Below are 26,484 nucleotides of genomic sequence, written 5' to 3' on the forward strand. Positions count from 1 at the left end.
GTTAGTGAACATTTTCTGTATTTATTTTTCCTACAGCTAAATAGTACAAGCAGTCTGTTCAGTAGTAACAGCAATATAGGAGTTATAGGTCAAAATGGAAGTGGCATTTCAAGAGGAACAGAAATGGGAGCGAATGAATTATCCACACAAACACTAGGTAGAAATCCGCTGTCGGACACGCATGAATTTAAGCAGGCCTGTCTTTTGTGCTTTAAAATAGGTGAGAAAAATATAACTTGGTTATGTTCTACAAATTTTCATCTTATGAAATGACTATTGCTGTAAGTGCAGTACTTACCTGTTCATGTCCCTCCACATATATTTGAACAATAGGCTGTGTACCAGCAGACCTGCATTTCATAAGAACCAATGTGTTCAACTGTGAATCCTCATTGGATTCAATTGAAAAATGTCTCAATGGGAACAGTGGAGTTGCTGACGTTTACATTTTTGCATTTCTTTAGTCTAGTTTACTTTGAGATGAGTGAGTTCACATTATAGATAAGTACCTGTAGTTTAACTTTCCGTGTACTTTGACTTATGATGACATTGGTAACACTGAAATCCATGTGAATCTAACAAATAAAGTTGCTGAGCTGCAATTTTTTTCCCCCTGAAGTGATGCTCTCAGACAGGATCTAATGGTGATGATGAAAATTACTGAACTATGACTATGAAAAATCTATTCCATTGCAGCTGTTGTTGTATGTGAAGAGCCAAGTATTTGACCAAGGTTTCTCACAAGTAATGTTTCTTGAAAAGGCCAGGCAAAGTAAATATTGGCTTACATATATCACACCCTACATCTTTCCCATTTTTTATTCTTTGACGTGTTTTGTCTGGCCCTGCTCCAAGTATGGGTGAACAGGCAATTTGCTCTGAGGCTTTTGTATTTGTTCCTTTTTTGATGTCCAAATCATTGGAAAAGGATGCTATATTAACGTGGCATCAAGCATATGTTATATCATGCTATTTAAAAACAAAAGTGTGTTTGCTCTGAAATGGTAGATAGCTTTGATTTTACATGATAATTAAGTGAGTTATATAGTTTATTAGCACTGTTCCTTGGATTTACACCCTAGCAACTTTCCTTATCTGATGTCAAGCATTCCGATTAGTTTTTTAACCAGTGACTTGAGTAACAATTACTCCTTAAAATCAAATTTATTATTCACAACGTGTCCTACAGCAACAATATTATTTTCTACATCCCCATCCAGATTAGTGATCATTAGAAAGTTGCTTGTTTATTTTTGCCAACGTTGAGTAATTATTTGGAAAGTGCTCAAAACCATTTGTTCCAAAGCTTTTAAGAAATCGATTTTAGCGCACCATTTTGATTTAAAATTATTGTAGTTAATTAAAAGGCTAATGTATTAATACTTGTATTAATCTTGGATCAAACCCAATTAGCATTGTATAACGATTCTGTTTTTTTTAAATCACAACGACATATGATGTAGTTTCACGGGATGTCTAACAGCACTGGAGAGTTGTGGTTCACTACATTCCGGCAAGTTGGGGCTCTTTAGCAATCACACCCCTGCCTCCCTGATAACTGATGTAATAGTATAACTGATGTATAGAAACACAGGAACGGTAGAAACTGAGCTTTCAATTTGCAAAGCAACCACTGGAAGTCTTACTGTAAAAATGCTGGAAGTGAGAGATAATAGAATTATTGCAGGATGCATTTAAAATGACTAAAGGATAAAATTAAAATAAAACTATTACCTGCTAAGAAAGAAAGATCCAAAGTACATTTCTTAATAAATTATCCTATATCGAAAGTCGCTTGGTAATACAGAACTTGAGTATTGCTGTAAAAAGAGACTTGCTGTCGAAGCTTTTCACCTTGTGCTCATCAGGACAGAATTGCAAGAATACCAGATTTCAAAAGGAACAACAATTTATACTGCATAAGAAAAGGGTGCTAATTGGTTGGCATGTGAACTCTGGTCAGGTGTTGCCATGGAGATATATCCTATATCCTTTTGAATAACTACTGTAATCAAAATGTTAATCTCACATCCAATTGACTTTCTTCTACATGCTACGGGACTTATGCCAATCATAGTATCCATCAGATGGCCATTTGTGACAAAAGTTTGAAAAGGTTTTCTTGCTGTTTTGAGTTAGCTACAGCTAAGTTAAATATTGTCAACCTTTTTGTTAAATTTTCATCTTTGTGTCTGATATGGTGGCCTATGTGTTTGCCAGTTTGCCCTGTAACACGAGCTGCACTAAAAGTGGCTAAACAGCAATGCAAATGAAGTAGCACTGTTGCTACTGAAGGTGAAGTAAATAATCGCGATGATTCTGCCTAGTGTTTCTGGCCAGTGGCCCACACCCTAGCACCATATCTGCAATGCATGCTTGCTGCTGGAGGAAGGTTGTGCCTTCAGCCACTGATGCTCTTGAGTATTTATATTTAGGTCTACCTTGCACAGGCCTGTGCTGTAGTTTTCTATTTGCAAGCTGGCAATATAGTTTTGTAAACATTGGACTGTACAAACTTTTCCCCAAATCAGAGTGGTACTGCATGAGCTAAAAGGTCACTTTCCAACTTTGGATTACGTATGCTTGTGTTAATTTGTGAAGATGAAGTTTTAGGCTGGAATTATTTGCTTTGGAACTGCCCTGCAATATAGACAGTGTTTTCTGCAAACCCAGAATAAGAAACTGAGTTTACCATGTTTACAAGGCTTTGTCATAAGAGGTAATGTAGTTTTAAGGAATTTGTTCATAATTCCACTGTTTCTACTGTTTTTAGAACCCAAAGGGTTGGCATACACCTACAACAGAGATGTGGAACATAAGTGTAAGAAGGATATTTTAATTGGTCGATTGAAGAACTCTGATGGTAGGTCCTGGAAGAAGATACGACCTAGACCGACAAAGAATCAGTATGTGGGTCCATATTACATATGTAAAGGTAAGATGTTAAAGGGGGGTGAGTGAGTATCCTATAACTATTTGCGGAGAATTACAATACGACTTCTGGTGCAGTTAATTTTCATTGTAGTGAAAGGTTCACATACTGTACATGATAAAAGGATCGTTGGTACTTTCCCAGATAGGAGTTTTGGTGCATTGTAGGTTGAATTGGATATTAATTGTGTATTGACCATCTCTTTGATTTGAACTGTTGTTAAAACTAAGTACCTACAAAACCTGTATTAGTAAATGTTACTCTATGCTGTGTTATTTTTCACGCAAGTTGTTAACTCCCTAAAAATATAAAGGAAATGTGACAATTATATAGTAAGGCTTTTAAAGATTAATTTTGGGGATGTAAGCGTCACTGGCAAGGGCAGCATTGATTTTTTTTTTCCCCCATCCCCAGTTGCTCTTGAGAATGTGGTATTGGGTCTTCTGCTTGAACCATTGCAGTTTGTGGGGTGAAGGTTCTCCCACAATACTGTTAGCTAGAGGATTTTGAGGATTCTGACCCAGCAACAATATAGAGACAACTATTCAGGACCATGAATGGTGTCTGCTCTTTTTGGCATTCTCGATTTGGGAGGCATTGCTTCATGGCGGGCCAATATACTACTACACCTGCCTGCAATATTTGCTTTCTGAGTGTATCTTGCTTTACCTGGAATTTTTATCCTTTATATTCAGTCACCATCACCCAAATTAGGCATAGGAAAACATCTATGTACCCCACCACAAATTATCCAGGCTTTTCGTGCCCATCACACCAACATGTGCAATATCAACAGCTGCAAAATTGTTGGCAAGTTTCTGCAGTGTATAGTATACATTGCAGCCCAGGTATGCTGGTGTTGGTGGAGGGGCAGATGTTTAGGCTGATGGGTGATGAACTTCTTTTGTTGCAGTTGCACCCTTCCAGACAAGTGTAGAATATTCTGTCACACTCCTGACTTGTGCCTTATAGGTGGTAGAGAGACTTTGAAGAGACAGGAGGTATTGAATATCTAGCCTCTGGTCCTAATAGCCACAACATTTACGTGGCTGGTCCAGTTGAGTTCCTAGCTAATGGGGACCCTCAGGATGTTGATGATGTATAACCTGGCAATGGTAATACAGTTAAATGTCATAGGGGAGGTGGTTATGCTCTCTCTTGTTGGACCTGGTCATTGCACCTGTACAATGCCAAAAATAGACTTGTGTATTTTGCTTTATTCACTGATGCTGTCCGACTCTTAACAGCAGCTAACATTCTAACAGGGCTCGACAGACTAGATTCAGGGAGGATGTTTTCCCTGGTTGGGGAGTCTAGAACCAGGGGCCACAGTCTCAGGATATGGGGCAGGCCATTTAGGACTGAGATGAGGAAATATTTCTTCACTCAGAGGGTGGTCAACCTGTGGAATTCTCTACCACAGAAGGCTGTGGAGGCCAGGTCACTGAGTATATTCAAGAAAGAAATTGATAATTTTTTGGATATTAGGAGCATCAAGGGGTATGGAGAGAAAGCGGAAATGTGGTGTTGAGATAGAGGATCAGCCGTGATCATATTGAATGGCGGAGCACACTCGAAGGGCCAAACGGCCTATTCCTGCTCCTAGTTTCCAGGTTTCTATGACTCCCTTCAGCAAATAATGCTAGTGTGCCTCAACTCTGGATCTCTGGCTACCTTCCATACAATGTGAACATGCACAGATAGTTCAGTTGTGATGGGATGAGTTGACTTCTGCCAGTTTGAATGCTTTCCCACATGATGTGGAATATTTTCCAGCTGATTAAACTTTCCCAGCCAAAGAACATCAAAATAGGAACTGCAGAAGCATGAAAAAAATCGTCAGGAACAAAGTCAATTGCTTGATGTATCTCACTACCCAGCAATTGTAAGAGTTCATCAGTGTTATTCTTTGTAGATTTGATACCAACCTCGCAAGATTTTTCACTCCGCAGCTGTTGAACAGTTTATTGTACCAAATGGCAATAATTAGTTATAATTAGCACATTGCTTGAATACTTTATAATTCATGTGGGACCTACTAATGATCATAGTCTGTTAGTGTACTGTAACAAAGGGGATGCTGATGATATTGCACATGGTGGTTGACAAGCACAGTAAACCTGGAGAATTTGTGGTGAGGTATATAGATGTTTTCCTTTGCCTAATTTGTGTTGTAGCAGCTGATTCAGCAGGTGGTGGTGTCTGAATATAAAGGATAAAGATTCCAGGTAAAGGAAGATACACTCAGAAAGCAAATATTGCAGGCTGAGTTGCCAGTGCCCTTTATAGATTTTTTAGTTTTTACAGTCAACTGCACCAGCTTTTATATTTTGCTAAGCTCTGGACTTAGCACCACCTGCTTTTGATCATATGGAGAACCAATAGACTGCTTACATCTTTGAGACGATATATCCCATGACATTGATTTGACTTGGCCAACCTTAAGCATTCGAGCGATTTTGATTATTTTGAACTATACTAAGTGCAAGGAAGTGATGGATATTCTCTGCATCTTGCCAATCAGGGCAAAAATATTTTACTCTGGTCATGTATTATTTGTAGAGTAATGGGAATGACGAAGGTTTTCTCATATAATTCCATTGTCTTGTGATCCTACCCATTTGGTAACCATGCCATCAAGTGCCTAGGATACCACTCGCTGGAATTCCCTTCCTGAACACCACCACCTCCGCATCAACCCTCCTTAAAACCCACCTTTTTGCCTAACCTTTTGGTCACAATTTTTCCATTTTTTTTTGCCTGTGTGTCTGTTTTTCTTCACACCCACGAAATACATCTCAATGTATGGTACGGCCTGTGTAAATAAGTGCAAGTACTGGTCCTTGTCCAAAATCCACGCAGGTGCCTTTTCTGGCATGCTTCACTGGATAGCAATTACAGTTGACCAGTTCAAAATTGGTAAATTGATATTGGGTTCTTTTTGTTGAGTTTTAGAACAATTAACTGTTATGACCGGGATGGGAGGAGTGTGTGAATTATCAAGCCCCAATGCTCCACAGACCATACCATTAATTAAAATGTTTAATTTTCTCACCAAAATGGCCAATTGTTTACCTATACTTCCAGCACCCAGGAGATAAGAGACTGTTTCAAAAAACTCAATGATTAATTTATTATAAGGCAAAATCTCTTTTAAACAAGTTTCAAGAACTGGTTTACACATTGTAATAGACAAACAAAAGACACACAGGTAGTCTCTGCAGAGTCACACAGATGGGAAAAAACTTTTTTGGTGGCGGGGGGGAAACATTTAAAAGTTCACGGAGATTTGATGCTGTTGGTCTGAAGTTCCCTCGGGTGAAGACGTGCCTGGGCTCTGCCCAGTAGATGTCGGGAGGTTCACCGATGATGCCTCAGCGTGTGGAGAGTATAGCTGGACCGATTCTTCCTGTCTCAGCTGGCAAGTCCAAAATTTATGCAGACAAACTACACTGAGATGAAGATTATCTGGCTACAGGTGGAGAACCACATGTGGTTTCACAAAGCAGAGAGAGAGAGAGAGCTAGTCAGGATAGCCTTCTGTTTTCAGCCTTTCCCCAACAAGACTGAAAGCAAAAGCACAGGTTCAAACTTGAGGTTTGCCACTGCCATGTGATTGCTTTTTTGTCTTCCAGCTTTTCATTAAATAAAGCGCTTTGCAGTTCAAAACGAACAAACAACTCCTTCTCAAGTACCATATATATAGCTCAGGTGATTTCTTGGGAGAGGCCTGTTTGTTGACAGTTCCAAGGTGAACTTATGACTCTTGTCAAAAAATACTCTCGGGCAGCCTCCAATGTCCAAATAATGCCATGTCCTTCCATATTTAAAAAAAAATCCAGTTTAAAGTGATATAATCCTATAATAAACTGATCGATATAATAAACTGTGTGAAGTTGTTTGACTTTGACCTCTTTGAGGAAAAGCAACATGTTTGCAGTTTTCACCCAAACGGAATAGTTTGAAGTTAATTTTGCACCTTTACTGCTGAGAAAATATGTTCCTTTTCTTTTGTTTCCTTTGCTACCTAGTACCTTTATTTGTATTTCTTTAGTTTTCCATTGTGGAGATAAAAGTATTGCAGCGCAGTTCCCCTGGTACTTACTGTTGGACTCTTCCAGCAGTGTTTTTGAAAGTGATTGGTGCACGTTTGAGAAGTAAGCTTTGAAACAACTGAGCAACTGAGGTGTAGATAATTGGCAAATAGTTCACGTCTTTTCCTAAGATCTCTTCTGCACTCCTAAGTCTATATAGTCAATTAAGTCAACTTAATTGATCACTGCCATGAAGAATCTTAATCTTTTATCATTGTTTTAGCCAGTGTTTAGTCTTATATTAAACCGGCAGTGAGCCAATCCTTGGCAACACTAGCTATAATCTGTTGCTTTGAACCCAGATGAAATCTAGCTATTTTAGCTAGTAAATGAGGCCATGGGAAATACATTCTGTTGTGAATTGTGTTAAAGTTGACTAGATTCACTTTCCTGTACCTCCATTAAAACACAAGTGGTACTTATATTTTGCTCGGTATGGGGTTTAAGTTATTTGGGCCGCAAAAAAGCCTATGGTTTACATTTATAGATCAAAAATATGTACTTGGAAGATTATAATACTTGGTTTCATTTTTAGATGTTGCTGCAGGAGAAGAATGTACATACCCTGGTCACTGCACATTTGCATATTGCCAAGAAGAGATAGATGTATGGTCTCTAGAACGCAAAGGAGCATTTAATCGTGAGCTGTTGTTTGAACCTTTCGGAAGTATCAGGAAGATTAATTTAACTGTAGCCAAAATTCTACAAGAACATCATGGCATATTTATGTTTCTCTGTGAGGTAAGTTAGAAGGAAGGAATAGAAGGAACCAACATTGGGGGGGGGGTGGTTGCAAAGAAATATTGTTTCTTAAAAAAACATTTCTTGTGAAAGAGAACCAGTGAGAAGATGTCTGATTTGGGTGGAGTGGGTAAATATCGAGGCCTTTTGTGAATCTTTGATGATTGTGGAAACTGTTGGTTTTATTGTTGCTTTTTCTTTTGTTTCCTTTGCTACCTAGTACCTTTATTTGTATTTCTTTAGTTTTCCATTGTGGAATAAAAGTATTGCAGCGCAATTCCCCTGGTACTTACTGTTGGACTCTTCCAGCAGTGTTTTTGAAAGTGACTGGGGCACGTTTGAGAAATAAGCTTTGAAGCAACTGAGCTGTGTAGTTAATTGGCGAATAGTTCACGTCTTTTCCTGAAATCTCTTCTGCACTCCTAAGTCTCCGTTGGGTTTGATAGCTGACGTACATGATCAGCAACTAGGATTAGTGAGTTTACTATAGCTGAAGGTACGTCATGGATTCTCCTCAAACACCTATGAAAATTGAAGATGGTGAAGTAAATAATATTAAATTTCACTGATCTTAGTTGCCTTTTTCTTGGGGAAGGGATAAATGGAAAAGTCAAATATGACTCCTGAATATCTTCACTCATTGAGGTACTCTGATGTTGCCATCGATGGCTGTCCCTCAGTTCGAGGATGATGTCTATTCAGGGTCTTAAGTTTCTGCCATGGGTCTTCACGTGACTGTCAACACAGGTGTCCAAAGACCTTCATGCATCTGTTGTCTGTGCAGAATCTTGACTAAGAACCCCCAGGTTCACAATCCTGTCCCCTTCGCCAATTCTCTAGCACCACAGGATTTGGCAGATGAACCCTGGTTGCATGTTACTTTGTTTAACATGGGGATCTTGGGTCACTGCCATTGTCCACATGACTTTGATGGGTTGGTCAGATTTCGGTGATGTGTCGAACCACAATGACCAGGATCACCTTGCCACTGTAGTAGCTTTTGCGTTTACAGTCAGTGAGATGCACAGTGTTCCTTCGGCTGTTTTGTTGTTAAGAACTTCTTGGACTGCACTTTGTCTGGCACCTCACCCTGCCCTTGCCTGGTCCTACCAGGAGCAAGGAGCTCCTGATGGCATTGCTCAAGGGATCATTGGAGCACATAAGCCTCTCCATCAGTCGAAGTGGAGATCCACAAAAGCGCCTGAGTGACTCACTCAGTAGCGCAGTGTCCTCTGGTCAGGAAGGGCCCCAGTTCGAGACCTGCTCCAGGACTTGGGCGGCATAGGAGTAACGTTTCTTCCTGATTGAATTTCTGTGGCGTGACACTGAGCTATGCAGACTGGCAAATTCCAAATAATAATGATTTAGTTAAGGTAATTTTAGGGACTTAAATTGTGAAGTATTGCAAGTTGCAGAATTACTACAAGTTTCTGAATAGCTGTTCCTTGAATTCATAAATTTCGAAGCACAGTTAAACTCAGTCACAATCAGATTACCATTTTTTTAAAAAAAAACAGTGACAAAAGGGATCGTTAAAATTTTATTCTATTTTTGTTTAGCTAAATATTTAAGTTTTAGTTAGTAAATGTGCACTAAGGTGAGTTGCAAGGCTAGTGTCAATTACGGAACCATTTATCATGTGTTAATTCATTTCAGATATGTTTTGATAACAAGCCCAGAATGATACACAAAAACAATAAGGATAACCAAGCCTACTGTTCCAATTCGGATGCCAAGCATTTATTTGAGCAGAACAAGTAAGTACATTCAGTACTAAAACCGTGGAACATCATTGATAGAGCTGGAACAAACCCATATTTTTGGACTTTCAAGCTTTTGGATGTATTCTGTGTTTGCTGTTGAGGACTGATTTGTTCTTCTATCCATGGAATATTTCATTATAATTATTCCCATGACTTTCAACCTCGTATGTTGCCAAAATCTATTCATTCCTTTTTATTTGGAGTTAATTGGTAATGCGTTAAATGCTTTGCTGTTTTGGGATACATGGTGGAAAGTGAATAACAATGCCTGTGTAACTAATTTTAATAATTAAGCAGTGGGATTTATAGGCAACTATTTGCCTTACAAGCGAGAACCAGTTTTCAAATCATCATCTGCATTTCTGTTGGGGTGGCAGAGAAAAAGCCCCATCAAAATTGAATCCACTCAGTCTATAAATTCTTAAATGCCAAACTAGAAAACAGCATAGTTGACTAAAAGATATTTCAGAAGTGAAAATGATTCTAAATATTTGCACTAAAGTTGCAGTGGAATTTTAAATAACTTTAACTGTAGATATACCTCCCCAGCATTCCTCTATTAGCATAGCAATCAGCTTTGACAAAAATTGCATGGATGTTGTTATTTCTGATCATTTGTTCTGTAATAGTTTATACAATTCTATGGTGACATGGCGGTAGTATCCGCATCTTCAGTTTGTACTAACTGTATCCTCCTTCAAGTTCAAGTTTGCACTCTCCTGCCATACTTTCCCAGTTTACGCTTGCCAGTCACCCTTCCAAATTGACGATGCCTCTTTTCTTCTCTTGGTTCTTGCTCCTCTGTTAATGGTGACTCTCTTCACCATCTTTCCCTTCATCTTCTAGCTCATGCTGCACCTGTGCTCCCTCTCTAGTTCATGATAATACTCTACCCCATCCCCCAGTTTACACTGATACTTTTTGTCCAGCAGCTTCTTCTTTCAATCATGTTTTTTTTCCCCCAAGGTAAGCTGCTATAACTGCCTCTTTTGCCAATTGTCGTGTTTAATATTCTGGATGCTTGGGTATAGTTTTATGGACTTCCAGGAAAAAATAGTTGCTGCATGTCCCTTTTGTCCAGTGTTAGAACTGTATGGGGGTAGATATGAGCTATGTAGACTTGATTTCTCAGCTCAATGATATTAGGTTAAAAATGGGAACCTGATTTTATAGAATTTCAATTAAATTTCTTTTCTTAATGGACTATTTTCTATAGTGACTTGACTTACGTTGACTTGGTTGGAGAGTCTGACTGTGGGACAGCTGATTATAGCAGGGCACTTTGATATGCTCAAGGTCATCAGGCAGAATCAGCATGGTTTTATGAAAGGGAAATCATGTTTAACCAACTTATTGGAATTCTTTAAGGAAGTAATATGTGCTATGATAAAGGGCAACCTTTAAAGGTGGGTGAACTGTACTTAGATTTCCAGAAGGTATTTGATAAAGCACCACAACAAAGGCTATTGTGGAAAATAAAAGTTCATGGTATAGGGGTAACAAATTGGCATGGATAGAAGATTGGCGAGCTAACAGGAAGTAGAGAGCAGGCATTAATGGGCCTTTTTCAGGTTGGCAAGATGTAACAAGTGGCGTGTCGAAGGGACCAGTGCTGGTGCCTAAACTGTTTACAATTTATATAAATGACTTGGTTGAAGGGATTGAAGGACTGGTTGCCAAATTTGCTGATGACACAAAGATAGGTAGGAAAGTATGTTGTGAAGAGGACATAAGCAGGCTACAAACAGATATAAATAGGTTAAATGAGTGGGCAAAGATCTGGCATGTGGAGTTTAATGTGGAAAAATGTGAAATTTTCCATTTTGGCAGGAAGAATAAGAGATAAGCATATTATCTAAATGGTGAGAGATTGCAGACCTCGGAGATGCAGAGGGATCTCCTAGTGCCTGAATCACAAAAGGCTAGTATGCAAGTACAGCAAATAATTAGGAAAGTTAATAGAATGTTATCATTTATTGCAAGGTAAATTGAATACAAAAGCAGGGAGGTTATGCTTCAGTTGTACAGGGCATTGGTGAGACCACATCTGGAGTACTGTGCACAGTATTGGTCACCTTATTGAAGGAAAGATATAAATGTGTTGGAAACGGTTCAGATAAGGTTTACCAGACTAATACCTGGAAAGGGTAGGTTGTCTTATGAGGAAAGATTGGACAGACCGGGCTTGTATACGCTAGAGTTTAGAAGAGTAAGAGGTGATCAGTGTGCTTGCACACGAGCAGGGGAGAGACCTCATCCTGAGTGAGACACGGCCAGACTGAGTGTGGGTATTGGCAATTTGGTGCACAGTGGGAATTCGGTGCAGAGGGGGAGAGGTGCTCTTTGCATTTTTTCTCTGCTATCCAACTTCTTAAACCTTCAGAGTGGTCTTGCCCTGCTGCAGCAGTAGAGGCTACAAAGGAGAGGAATGACGGTAAGTGGTGGGTAAGGTCGGGTAAGTATTTACTACTTTTATTGCTTATAGTTTAAGGTCTTTTTGTGGTTTATAGTTTGTATATTCTGTAGTAACGAGGATCAGGAAAGAAGGGCCCTAGAGTAATTGATTTAAAAGATTTAATTTAAAGAGATAAGTCATGGCAGGAGAGCTTAAGGCCGTGGTGTGCTCCTCGTGCTCCATGTGAGAATCCGGGAACATTTCCAGTGCCCGGGACCAGCATATGTGCAGGAAGTGTGTCCAGCTGCAGCTCCTAAAAGCTCAGGTTTCAGAGCTGGAACAGCGGCTGGGGACACTGGAGTATCCGCGAGTCTGAGAGCATCGTGGATAGCGCGTTTAGTGAGGTGGTCACACTGCAGCTGAAGGGACTTGAGGAAGGAAGGGAATGGGTGACCACCAGGCAGTCCAAGAGAAACAAGCAGGTAGTTCAGGAGTCCCCTGGGGTCCCGCTCGCAAATCGATATTCCATTTTGGAGGCTGATGAGGGCGCTGGTTCCTCCAGGGAGTGCAGACAGAGCCAAGCTTCTGGCACCACAAGCAGCCTGTCTGTACAGGAGAAGAGGAAGAGCAATAGTAACAGGGGATTCTATAGTCAGGGGAACAGATAGGCGCTACTGTGGCCGTCAACGTGACTACAGGATGGTGTGTTGCCTTCCTGGTGCCGGGGTCCGGGATGTCACTGAACGGCTGCATGGCATCCTGGAGGGGGAGGGTGATAAGGCAGAGGTCATGGTACGTGTTGGTACCAATGACATAGGTAGAAAGAGAGATGAGGTCTTGCATCAAGAATTCAGGGAGTTAGGCAGTAGACTAAAAAGCAGGACCTTTCGGGTTGTAATCTCTGGATTACTCCCAGTGCCACGTGCTAGCGAGCACAGAAATAGGAGAATAGCGCAGATGAATACGTGGCTTAAGAGTTGGTGCAGGAGGGAGGGTTTTAGATTCCTGGATCACTGGGACCATTTCCGGGGAAGGTGGGACCTGTACAAGCAGGATGGTCTACATCTGAACCAGAGCGGGACTAACATCCTTGCCGGTGGGTTTGCTAGTGCTGTTGGGAGGAGTTTAAACTAATTCGCCAGGGGGAGGGGACACAGAATGTTAGCAGAATAGGAACACATCATAATACAGTAAAACAATCAAGTCAGAGGGAGTACAGCTGCATTAAGCTTCAAAGGAGTAAGGCAAGGCTGGATGGCCTCTACTTTAATGCCAGGAGCATTACAGGTAAAACGGATGAGTTAAGGATGAGGATTGACACATGGAATTGTGATGTAGTAGCCGTCACTGAGACGTGATTGAGGGAGGGGCAGGATTGGCAGCTCAACATTCCGAGATATAGAATCTTCAGGTGAGACGGGAGGGGGTAAAAGAAGAGGAGGCATTGCATTATTAGTTAAGGAGTCAGTTGCTGCAGTAAGGAGAGATGATATCTTGGAGGGGGCATCAAATGAAGCTTTGTGGGTAAAGCTTAGGAATAAAAAAGGGGCAGTCACATTGTTAGGTGTTTATTATAGACCCCCAGATAATCAGCGGGAAATTGAGGAGCAAATATGTGCACAGTTTGTGGAGGTGTGTAAAATCAATAGCATTAGGGTAATTATATTAAGTGATTTCAACTTTCCCAACATTAATTGGGATAGACATAGTCTTAAGGGCTTGCATGGAGTGGATTTCTTGAAATGTGCACAGGAGAACTTTTTAGGTCAATATGTAGAGGGTCCAACAAGGGACGGCGCATTGCTGGACCTAATTCTGGGGAATGAAGCCGGACAGGTGGCTGAGGTGGTGGTGGAGGAGTATTTTAGTGATAGCGACCACAACATGGTACAATTTAAGCTTGTTATGGACAAAGAAATAGATAAGTTGCAAAAAAATGTTTTGGATTGGGGGAGAGCGGATTTTAGTAAAATAAGGCAGGATCTGGCCAAGGTAGACTAGGAACAGCTACTTGTGGGGAAATCTACAGAAGAGCAGTGGGGGGCATTCAAAAAGGAAATGGGGAGGGTACAGTTTCAACATGTTCCCTGTGGGTGACAGGAAGGAGTAACAAGCCCAGAGAACCATGGATGACCAGAGATATTCAGGATACGATGAGAAGGAAAAAGAGAGGCTTTTAGCAGGTACGAGGGGAGCAAATCAGCAGAGGCATTAGCGGAGTACAGAAAGTGCAGGGTGGAGCTTAAGAAAGCAATTAGGAGAGCAAAGAGGGGATATGAGAAAACTCTGGCTGGTAAAAGTAGGGAAAATCCCAAGATGTTCTATCAATGGGAAGAGGATAACCAGGGAAAGAGTAGGGCCCATTAGGGACCAAGGGGGCAATCTACGGGTGGAGCCAGAGCACATCGGTAGAGTGTTGAACGAATACTTCACATCCGTCTTCACCCAAGAGAATAAGGATGAAGGTGTGGAACTCGGGGAGAGAGACTGCGAGGTTCTTGAGCAAATTGATATAGGGAGTGACAAGGTATTGGAGGTGTTGGCAGGCTTAGAAGTGGACAGATCTCCAGGTCCGGATGATTTGTGTCCCAGACTGCTGAGGGAGGCAAGGGAGGAGATTGCAGGGGCTCTGACCCGAATTTTTAATTCCTCTCTGGCCACGGGGGAGGTGCCAGAGGACTGGAGAACAGTTAATGTGGTTCTGCTATTTAAGAAGGGTTGTAGAGATAAGCCAGGGAACTACAGGCCAGTGAGTCTCACATCAGTGGTAGGGAAACTATTGGAGAAAATTCTGAAGGAGAGAATCTATCTCCACTTGGAGATGCAAGGTTTGATCAGGGATAGTCAGCATGGCTTTGTCAGGGGGAGGTCATGCCTAACGAATTTGATTGAATTTTTTGAGGAGGTGACCAGGTGTGTAGATGAGGGTAGTGCAGTTGATGTAGTTTATACGGATTTCAGCAAAGCCTTTGACAAGGTCCCACGTGGGAAACTTATAAAGAAGGCAAATGCACATGGGATACAGGGTAATTTGATAAGGTGGATTCAAAATTGGCTTAGTTTTAGGAGACAGAGGGTGATGACAGAAGGATGCTTTAGTGACTGGAAGACAGTGTCCAGTGGCATACCACAGGCTTCTGTGCTGGGTCCCCTATTATTCATCATTAAATAAACGACATAGATGACTATGTGGGGGGAAGGATTAGTAAGTTTGCAGATGACACAAAGATTGGCCGGGTGGTTAACAGTGAGGTTGAGTGTCTTGGACTACAGGAAAATATAGACGGGATGGTCAAATGGGCAGATAAGTGGCAGATGGAATTTAACCCTGAAAAGTGTGAGGTGATACACTTTGGAAGGAGTAATTTGACAAGGAAGCATTCAATGAACGGCATGACACTAGGAAGTCCTGAGGGACCTTGGCGTGTGTGTCCATAGATGCAGGGGCAGGTGGAGGGGCACATTAGTGGGGTGGTGAAAAAGGCATATGGGACATTTGCCTTTATCAATCGAGGCATAGATCACAAAAGTAGGGAGGTCATAATGGAGTTGTATAGAACCTTGGTGAGGCCACAGCTGGAGTACTGTGCAGTATTGGAGTTCTGGTCGCCACATTATAGGAAGGATGTGACTGTACTGGAGGGGTTGCAGAGGAGATTCACCAGGATGTTGCGTGGGATGAAACATTTAAGTTATGAAGAGAGGTTGGATAGACTTGGGTTGTTTTCGTTGGAGCAGAGAAGACTGAGGGGTGACCTGATCGAAATGTATAAGATTATGAGGGGCATGGACAGGGTGGATCAGGAGCAGCTGTTCCCCTTAGTTGAAGGGTCAGTCACGAGGGGACACAAGCTCAAGGTGAGGGGCAGGAGGTTTAGGAGGGATGTGAGGAAAAGCTTTTTTACCCAGAGGGTGGTGACAGTCTGGAATGCGCTGCCTGGGGGGGTGGTGGAGGCGGGTTGCCTCACATCCTTTAAAAAGTACCTGGATGAGCACTTGGCACGTCATAACATTCAAGGCTTTGGGCCAAGTGCTGGTAAATAGGATTAGGTAGGTAGGTCATGTGTTTCTCACGTGTCGGTGCAGACTCGATGGGCCGAAGGGCCTCTTCTACACTGTGTGAATCTGTGACTTGATTGAAACATATCAGATCCTGAGGGGTCTTGACAGGGTGGATGTGGAGAAGATGTTTCCTTTTGTGGGAGAATCTCGAACTCGGTCACTGTTCAAAAATAAGGGCTCGCCCATTTAAAACAGAGATGAGGTAAAAAATTTTCACTCAGAGGGTCATGAGTCTTTGGAACGCTCTTCCTGAAAAGGTGGTGGAAGCAGAGTCTTTGAATATTTTTAAGGCAGAGGTGGATTGATCCTTGATAAGTAAGGGGGTGATAGGTTATCGGCAGTAGGAGGGATGCAGATTTCGGGCTACTATCAGATCAGCCATGATCTTAAATGGCAGAGTAGGCTCGAGGGGCTGAATGGCCTACTTCTGCTCCTTGTTTCTATATATAGTCTGACTACAATTAGGACAATTGTAGAGTTCACCTGTCCTAGAACATTGCTATAGGATGGCTCACAAATCAGTTTGCTGTCTGGCTTCGTTGTGCATTTTAGAATCCATTACATTTTTCCAGTAAGAAAAAAAAATGTGAAAGATGACAGGACAACCACTGTGTATGAACTGTGATAAGTCTACTTAATTTAAACGCTTGCAACTCTCAATGCTGACACTCCGTGACTGAAGCTTATAGGCTGAGTGGATTTACTTTTTATCTTGTGTTTTGTCTACTTGATCAGTAAAATTACCAAGTGTATTTCAAGGCTTCTGTACAAGCTCCTATTACCTGATTTTTCTTTTAAATAGGTGCCTCGTTCACATCCTTCGAGAGACAACAGTGAAATACTCTAAAATCCGACCTTTTGACAATACCAGACTACTTGATCTCTGCCGCCATGAAGTTCGCTTTGGTTGTATTAGAGAAGATGAGTGTTTCTATGCACACAGTCTGATAGAACTGAAAGTCTGGATGATGCAACTTGACACACGTAGGTCCCATAACAGGAGTTTTTATCTTTTGGGGGCCTGCTCTTTCTGTATATTCCACAGAGGTTGTTTAACTGAAATATGTATGCGGAAAACTTGGAATAAGAACAGGCCATTCCATTTACCCTGTGTAGCTCAGTCTGCCAAAGGTTCAGCATCCATTCTGACTAATTTTATTTTCCTTTTACCTCTGAACCTTTACCGTCTTAATCTGGAGTTTAAGTTTCTTTTCTCATCCAAGTCCATAATTACTACAAAAACAGAATTACCTGGAAAAACTCAGCAGGTCTGGCAGCATCGGCGGAGAAGAAAAGAGTTGACGTTTCGAGTCCTCATGACCCTTCAACAGAATTATTATGCTGGGTGACAGCCTACTTGACTGAGTTTTTGTGATGTGAATCCTCTGAGGCTGCAAGCCAAAGTGTTTCACTGGTGAAGAAAATGATATTTCCTCTTTCCATTCATCCTTGGCAGCAATTTCTCAAATAGCATAGTTAATATCAGAAACTCGCTGCACAGGCCCTTGTCGGGCAAACCCCTGTCAGACAGATGGTTAAATAACACTTGGGATTATTTTGGGGCTGTAAGGGAACTGTATTCGGTTTGGGGAGTGTGGATTAAGGATTGTTTACAACATCTCAAATCCACCCCATCAAATGTGCAGTGCTGTCTCATTGTCACTTAGTTTACAGACTGAAATATTCCCTGTATTACAACACAATCCTTAAGAAATACTTATATCATTAAGGTGTAAATCATCTTGATAAGCCCTGGGGTCTATTATGTTAATATAATTAATGTAGGAATGTGAGCAGTAAAAGTGCATTTCTCTACATTGAAAATTACTGCATAAATTCAAGTATGATGATTCATGTCCACTTCCACTGATACAACATTGGTGCAATTTAAAACTGCTGTCTGTACCGCAATCACATGATGCAAAGCTATGCAATAAAACTCAGCAATCATAATAGCTCCATTAAGGCATATATTTTAGGAATGGAAAACCAAACTTCAACAGCAAAATGAAGAATAAAAGGTTTGACTGTGAATTCCCATTTAACGTGTGAAAAGAGTAAAAGGAATGGGAGTAACAAACACTCAGGGTTTGAATGGCATTCATAATCACTCCAGATTAGCTTTTTTGTTTGTAAATACCTGAACTTTGCTACAATCAACTATGATTCAATAATATCTTACCAAAATAAAGTTTACTGTAACTGCTTAAGTTTGGTAAAGGAATTTGTGTATCCATAATTGTTTAAATAAGGCATATAAGTCTTCTATTAAAAGATCCAAGACTCTGTGGCTATTGTAAACATGATTTTTATAGCGTTTAAAAAGAAAGACTTGCATTTATATAGTGTATTTCACTGGACATCTCAAAACATTTTACAGCCAATGAAGCACTTTTGAAGTGTAGTCACTGCTGTAATGTAGGAAACATGGCTGCCAATTTGCATACAGTAAGCTCTCATAATGACCAAATACTCTTTTTTTTCTGATGTTGATGGAGGGATAAACATTTGCCAGGGCAATGGGGATAACTCTCCTGCTCTTCTTTGAAATAGTGCATTGGATTTTTCACATCTCCCCACATATGCATATAGATGGAGTCTAGATTTAACGTCTCATTTGAAAGAAGGCACCTCTGACAGTACAGCACTCCCTCAGTACTGCACTGGAGTGTCAGCGTACATTGAAGCCCTGGAGTGGGACTTGGAAACCAGAACCTAGTGATTCAGAGGCTGGAATGCTACCAACTGAGCCACAGTTGACATGCTGTAGTGGACAGACTTGGGAATTGAGTTTAAAGCAAATGCAAAAATCAGATGGCAAATAAACCTGTTTAAGAAAAGAATTATTTATGTATTATATATATTTGTGTCTTTAAATGTTGGAACTTTTTTTTACTTGCCAGATATCTCTCATGAAGCAATTACTCAGGAATCAAAAAAGTATTGGCAGAACTTGGAAGCTAGTGCCCAGGCAGGACAGGTAAACATCATCTCTAGATATGTTTTCAACATGGTTCAAGATAGGTTATCGTCTCTGGCTGCAAACATTTCAGTAGTGTATTTTTTGATTAATGCATTCCATTCTGTGACAATTCCACTCAAGTACTGATTAGTGAAAGGGTTTAACAAACTATCTTTCCGTTCCAGAAATGTATTTGTTGATGTTCTAGAGGCTGTTCTGATACCCATGCCTTGGCAACACCTGATTGCTACCAGGAGAGTAGGAAGTCATTTGGCTGTTATGTTCTTTGTTTTTGATTGGGAGTTTAGCAGTGCAGGGAATATCTTATTACAACTTCACTGTGTCAGAAGGATAAATGGTTGACAGAGCTTTTGCAGAAAATTTGTATGGTGCTGAATTTCATTAAGTACTCCTTGACATTAATTTTCTGGAGGTGAATTTAGAAAGTGAAATTGACTTGGGCATCATTACAGTGTTTAAAAATAGTGTGTAAAATATGTACATTACTATTCATTGATTGAATGGAATATAGCGATTAAAAACTAGTGGAGGACAGACCTGTTTGATGCCAAGTGTGCCTGAATTTGATAGGGATTCACAGATTGTCTAACTCCAATATTGCGTCTGTCTCACTCCAATATTGCGTCTGTCTCACTCCAATATTGCGTCTGTCTCACTCCAATATTGCGTCTGTCTCACTCCAATATTGCGTCTGTCTCACTCCAATATGGGTCTGTCTCACTCCAATATTGCGTCTGTCTCACTCCAATATCGCGTCTGTCTCAGGTATATGTGATGTGTGTTATATTTTCTGTGGTGTTCTACATAGGAATATCAGGACAAAGTGTAGACTTTAAGAATAGAAAGTAAAAGACAATTGGACCCAGGCACCCAAACAGAATTCCACCCAATTTATTCTGACTTTATTTTTAATCGTTCCCATTTATAAATTCTTGCCTCCACATAGGAGCAGGAGTAGGCCATTCAGCCCATCGAGCTTGCACTGCCATTCAATACGATCATGGCTGATCATCCACTTTCAATGCCTTTTTTCCACACTATCCCCATATCCCTTTATGTCATTGGTATTTAAAAATGTCAGTCTCTGCTTTAAACATACTCAATGACTGAGCTTCCACAGCCCTCTGGGGTAAACCCTCTGAGTAAAAAAAAATTCTCCTCATCTCGGTCCTAAGTGGCTCCCCCCTTATTTTGAAATTGTGTCCCCTGGTTCTAGACTCCCCAACCAGGGGAAACATCTTAACTGCACCTACTCCCTCTATCCCTTTAAGTATTTTATAGGTTTCAATGAGATCGCATCTCATACAGGTGCAGTTTCCCCAATCCCTCCTCATAGGTCAGTCTTGCCATCCCAGGAACAAGTCTGGATAGGTTGCACTTCCTCCGTGACAATAATGTCCTCCTAAGGTAATGGGATCAGAACTAGATACAGTACTCTAGGTGCAGTCTAAGTTTATATACAATTGAAGCAAGACTTCACTACTCCTGAACTCAAATTCTTTTGTGTTAAAGGTTAACATACCATTAGCCTTCCAAATTGCTTGCTGCACCTGCATGTTAGCTTTTAGCAACATATTGACGAGGACACCCAGGTCCCTCTGCACACCTATACTTTCTAATCTCTCACCATTTAAGTAATACTCTGCACATCTGCTCCTCCTATCAAAGTGGATAACCTCACATTTTTCCACATTATATTCCATCTGTCATGTTCATGCACACTCACTAAGTCTGTCCAAATCCCCATGAAGCCACTTTGCACCTTCCTCACAACACACACTCCATCCTCATAACACACATTCCCACCAGCTTTGTATCATCCGCGAACTTGGAACTATTACATTTGGTCCCCATATCCAGGTCATTGATATATATTGTGAACAGCTGTGGCCCAAGTACTGATCTAAAATAAAGGCAAAATACTGCAGATGCTGGAAATCTGAAACTAAAACAGAAAATGTTGGAAAAACTCAGCGGGTCTTACAGCATCTGTGGAGAGAAAGACAGTTAATGTTTCGAGTCCGTATAACTCGTCTTCTGAAGAAAAGTCATACGGACTTGAAACATTAACTCTGTCTTTCTCTCCACAGATGCTGTTAGACCTCCTGAGTTTTTCCAGCATTTTCTGATTTTGTCCCAAATACTGATCCTTATGATACCCAACTAGTCACAGCCTACCAACCTGAGAATGACCCGTTTATTCCTACTCTGTTTTCTGCCTGTTAGCCAATCCTTGATTCATGCCGGTATGTTATCCCATGTGCTTTAATTTTGCTAACTAATCTCCTGTGGGGAACCTTTTTGAAAGCCTTCTGCAAATCCAAGTACACTACGTCCACCAGCTTCCCTTTATCAGTCCTGTTAGTAACATCCTCAAAAAACTCTAACAGATTCATCAAACATGATTTCCCACTCATAAATCCATGTTGACTATGCCCAATCAGATCATTATCTAAGTGTCCATTTATCACATCCTTTATAACAGATTCCAGTATTTTTCCCTACTGATGTAAGGTTTGTAGTTCCCTGTTTTCTCTCTCCTTAAATAGTGACATTTGCTACCTTCCAATCTGCAGGAACTGTTCCAGAATCTATAGAATTTTGGAAGATGATTACCAATGCATCCACTATCTCCATAACTACCTCTTTCAACACTCTCTAGGATGTAGAATATCAGGACCCTGGGACTTGTCAACTTCAGTCCCATTAATTTCTCCAATAACCTGTTTACTAATACTAATTTCCTTCAATTCCTCATTCTCCCTAGCCCCTTGTATCTCTAAGTCTGAGAGATTTCTTGTATCTTCCTCCGTCAAGACAGACACACAGTAATCATTTGGCTTCTCTGCCATTTCTCTATTCTCCTGGCTCTGCCTGTAATGGTCCCACATTTGTTCCTAGTTTACGTTCATATCTTGTTCTCCCTGTCTTCATTAGTTTCTTGATTCTCCTTTGCTGTATTCTAAAGTGCTCCCAATCTTCAGGCTTACTACTATTTCTGGCAACTTTATAGGCCTTTTCTTTTAATCTTATACAATCCCTAGCTTGCTTATTAACCCCAGTTGACTGACTTTTCTTTTTGGGTTTTTGTGCCTTGAAGGAACATATAATTGCTGTAAACTATGTAATGATCCTTTAAAGACTATCCATTGCCTGTGTACCATCAGACATTTTAATGTATTTTCCCAATCTACCTCGGCCAATTTGCTCCTCATACCTTCCTAATTTCCTTGGTTCAAATTTAACGCCCTGGCTTCAGGTTGAAGCACCTCACTTTCAAACAGAATGTAAAATTCTATCATAATATGGCCACTGATCCCTAAAGATTCTTTTACAACAAGATTATTAATTAGCCCTTTCTCATTACTTAATACGAGATTTAAAATAGCCTGTTCTCTAGTTAATTCCTCTACATGCTGCTCTAGAAAGCCAACCCTAACACACTCCAGAAACTTGTCTTCCACAGCAGTAGTGCTCGTTAGATTTACCCAGTCTATATGCAGATTGAAGTCACCCACGATTACTGTATTACCCATGCTACATGTTTCTCTAACTCCTGATTAAAACCATGCCCCATGCTACCACTACTGTTTGGTAGTATCCTATAAACAACTCCTACCAATGTTTGCTGCCCTTGCTGTTTCTTAGCTCTGCCCAAACAGATTTCACATTTTGTTTTTCCGATCTGAGATCCTCCCTTACTGATGTATTGATCCCATCCCTTATCACCAGTGCAACACATCCTCCTTTTCCTTTTTGCCTGCCCTTCATAAATTCGAAGCACAAGCAATTTTTGTATCTCACATACAAAAGTGATCATTTCCATCTGGCGACCTGTTTTTCTAACTTTTTTTTCCTGTTTTTGATCCAAGATCATCTGCTGTGTACAAAACCAATGAAAAGCAGGTTGTAAATTGAGCTGGACAATTGCTGATTAAAATGCCCAGTTTAGAATCGAAGAGACATCCTTGTCTATAAATTCAGATGTCAGCATTCGCTCTTACAGCCCCACAGCAACATGTTATTGTACTAATTACCCAGTTGAATAATCATTGTCTTAAGCCTCCTGCAACTGGTTCATTGGAATTTCTAAAAAAAACAGAAGCCTTGTAAACTATTGTTCACCAGTACTTCATTACCACTAGTTATACTGTTGCAGTCAGTCTGATGTACAAATTCCAGATACTGTTTACATTGTTGCAGACCTTGAACTTCTGAAGTTTTAGCTACAGACTAGTGTTTCGGAAGCATGAAGCATTCAAGCGCTAGTTCCAGTATTAGACTTCGTATCTTTGTGCACTAATACAAGTGTAATATCCATAGGAGACCTGTTTCTATGTGGCATTCATGTAAAATCACTTGGGGAGTGGGGGGAGTGAACTGGGTATTAGGAGTGTTCTGTTAGTGATAATCGTGACTCAATTCTTAAAGTTTTGATGTTGTAGGAAAATGTAGGGCTGGAGCAAACACCAACCAATGTCAGAGATGTAAATTATTTTACAGTTGTATCATAAGGTTTGTAAGAATTGAAGTTGTATGCTTACTCCTGGAATTCAGGCAGTAATGTAATTTGAAACCAAGCTCTTTGAGAGTGGAGAACAGTTAGAAATTCCGAATATGTTCGTAACTACTGAAACCCATCACAACAAGTGAAAATAGAACGACAGAAATTTCAGCACAGAAATGGGATAGTCAACCATTCCATCACTTCTTGCTGTCCCATATTGAAGATACCTACTCTTACCCATTTTCCTTTCCTTTATCCTACTCTAATTTTTTTTTCCCAATGCATTTCCAATACCTTAAATATAAAAAACAAAATATCAGCCCTTATTTATTTGCTTATTGTTGCAGTAATGCTCAGCCATGCATCCACTGCATCAATTAATTACTTAAAATTAGCCACAGCATGTTCTGGCAGGTAGTTTGGAGGGTATAAAATCCTACTTTAATCCCAGTACAGGTACTGCTGGTCATATACCTTTTGTAAACTGGTGGATAGCTTACCTGCGAACAAAATTTTCCCTCGCAGCGAAGATATATGCCTTCGTATCTTACTATAGCAGCACATCCAAGATTAGGAACTGAATGGGAAATGGAACCAATGTGACTGACTTCACTCTGTGATGCTATTTTAATGTACTTACTGTTTCATTTGTGATGCTTCAGGCAACTGAACAAAATACTTGTATAGATTAGGATTTGTTTGCATAGCTCAGTTACCTTTGTTAACAGGATATTAGCTATAAATACCATTCTACCATTGAACTGCACATGTTTCAAATAAAATTCCAGGTAATTCTTGCAGCTATAATGTTGCACGTGCATCTCTCAGTAAGAGAATCATTACAGTAATATTTTCCCCTCTGGTGCAAGATCCTATTGCAATTCGAAATCCAACTTCTTTTTACAGCTCTAGAGAGTTCTCATCACACCACTTAGAGGTATTAGAAGAGATTGCACTGTCTGATTGAGGTGAATGGTCAGTGATTAGCTTGTGTCTCTTTCCAGATACCTCAAGGCGTGACAAAATCTAGAAATCTCAACTTAAAGCTCAAGTTCGTCTGTGGACAGTGTTGGAGGAATGGGCAAGTCAGCGAGCCAGACAGAAACCGAAAATACTGCAGTGCTAAAGCAAGACACCCGTGAGTAGTTAAATCGTCAGCACTATTGTAATTCAGCCAAATGATAAGTATTCCTGAACAACTATTGATCTATTTTTGAATAATTGAATATAGCAGTTCAGATGGCTCTAACAATCCGTTTATTGCATTTACTGATTCCTACACTTTTTAAATTCTGTTGTACGCAATATGTTTATGCAAGAAGCTGTGAACAGTTAAATGTAGGGATTAATTGTATAATACAATCAACTACTATCATTAAACTGTTGCAATTCAGTGTTATTAAACAATGATAAAACATTCTCACAAAGTTCATAATTTGAAGCATGAGGTTGGAAAATATTGAGAGTATAGCTTGGCTACTGTTAGTTTGCTGGTTACAGAGAGGCTCGGTGATGCTGTGCCCTGCCAAAAAAAAATTTTGGGCTAACGAATGGCACCCACTGTTAGTTAGACTTGCCCTTACCTGTATAATGTCAACAATATTTTGTGCTGAGAGTTGCTGTGAGTGATCAATGGAAGAGATGTGCTGTCTCTGAGTGAACAGGGCCAATGTAATGACTGAGAAGGAAGCATGGTGAATTCCATGCCTTATGGACGGGGCGGGGTGGGGGGGTGGTGGTATTAATTTAAAACAGTCCTGATTTCTCTTCTCACCACACATCTGTAAACAGAAAGGTGTTTTTGATTTTTGATTTCCCCCTTTATAAGTGGCAGCGTATTTGCCCCAACCCTTCAGTTTTTTGGAGTGATCCAATCTTCTATTAATAACCACACAGCAAACTCAAGGTAGGAGGGTTAGTTTATTTTACACACACAAGATCACGGGAAAGGAGGTTCGCAACTATCCCCCCGGTACCATTCACACAATAAAAGAGGAATAAGGAAAAGAAAGGGGTACAGGGCAAGGACCACAGACAAAATAAGAATTATTGTTTCACCCGTGTCCAGAATCAAAAGTCTAATGGTGTATTCCTTCAGAGAGGTTAGCCGGCTGAAACTGATGTGGGGTGATCTTTTTTTTCCAGTAGCACTGACTTCCACGATGGGAGAAGCAAGTAGAGATGAATCAGTCTTGCAGTAGGCGCTGGTATCAAAGTTCAGACATTCCAGTAGAAAAGAGTGTAGATGAGGCCAGGCAATTTAAACCTGGACAGAGCTCGGTTTCTGCTCTTGCTTTTTTGATGGAAGATGACAGACTGCCTGGATTCCGCTCCACAAGGCAATGGTACAGGTTATAGCAGCTTGGGGTGGGGGGGTGACATAACTCCCACTTCTTCCCCTTGGTTTGGACTGAGGATGTGTATTCCTGATCTGGATTCTTCAGATGGTTAATGTTGCATCCATTAATAAGTTTCAGTGGTTCCAGGGCCCCTTTGTTCGTGCAGATGTATCGTTTCCATCGGCCAGAGCCCTGCTTTAGAAATGTAAAGGGTCTTGGTGCATTTCCTTGGAATTTGATTTCAGCATTCACAATGGGGCATTCATGCTTCTTTAGAGATAACGAGATCCTTGCTGTTCTCTATAGGCTAGAAATTTCTTTTGTGCTAGCCAGACTTCAGTCAGTGTAAAGCCTTTGTCCGTTTTTAAAAAAGATAGTTTTATAAAGTAGCCAGGATGATGTATATATTTTTTTATATTTTACATATATATTTCATTTTGTGTATATATATCTTTTCTTCTGGGCATGACAAGTGTTAAATCAGGCACAGTAAAATGGGAAGGAAAAGATTGTATAGAGAGAGAAAAGAGACTGAAAGAAAAAGTAAAATAACTATATAACAAAAACTCTGAACAATTAAAATCTGAAGGAATGAGATTCCACACTTACAATAGTTAATTTTCAATGCCATAGGCTGTCTGGCAGTAATTAAAACCTGTCACTAAAAG

The 26,484-nt window shown here is 40.4% G+C and overlaps 1 protein-coding gene across 4 annotated transcripts in view; it reads left to right on the top strand.

Moving 5' to 3' along the window:
* Positions 1 to 26,484, top strand: part of zc3h7a (zinc finger CCCH-type containing 7A) — a 90,195-nt gene that overhangs the window by 56,919 nt on the left and 6,792 nt on the right. For all 4 annotated transcript variants that reach the window (XM_078559012.1, XM_078559008.1, XM_078559011.1 and 1 more), the window contains exons 12-18: positions 37 to 220; positions 2,774 to 2,935; positions 7,562 to 7,767; positions 9,424 to 9,524; positions 16,790 to 16,971; positions 18,891 to 18,967; positions 24,482 to 24,615. In XM_078559012.1, coding sequence (XP_078415138.1) covers positions 37 to 220; positions 2,774 to 2,935; positions 7,562 to 7,767; positions 9,424 to 9,524; positions 16,790 to 16,971; positions 18,891 to 18,967; positions 24,482 to 24,615 — 1,046 coding nt within the window. The remainder of the gene's footprint in view (positions 1 to 36; positions 221 to 2,773; positions 2,936 to 7,561; positions 7,768 to 9,423; positions 9,525 to 16,789; positions 16,972 to 18,890; positions 18,968 to 24,481; positions 24,616 to 26,484) is intronic.

Source organism: Cetorhinus maximus, chromosome 15 (genome assembly GCF_964194155.1).
Source record: "Cetorhinus maximus chromosome 15, sCetMax3.hap1.1, whole genome shotgun sequence".
NCBI classification, from domain to species: domain Eukaryota; kingdom Metazoa; phylum Chordata; class Chondrichthyes; order Lamniformes; family Cetorhinidae; genus Cetorhinus; species Cetorhinus maximus.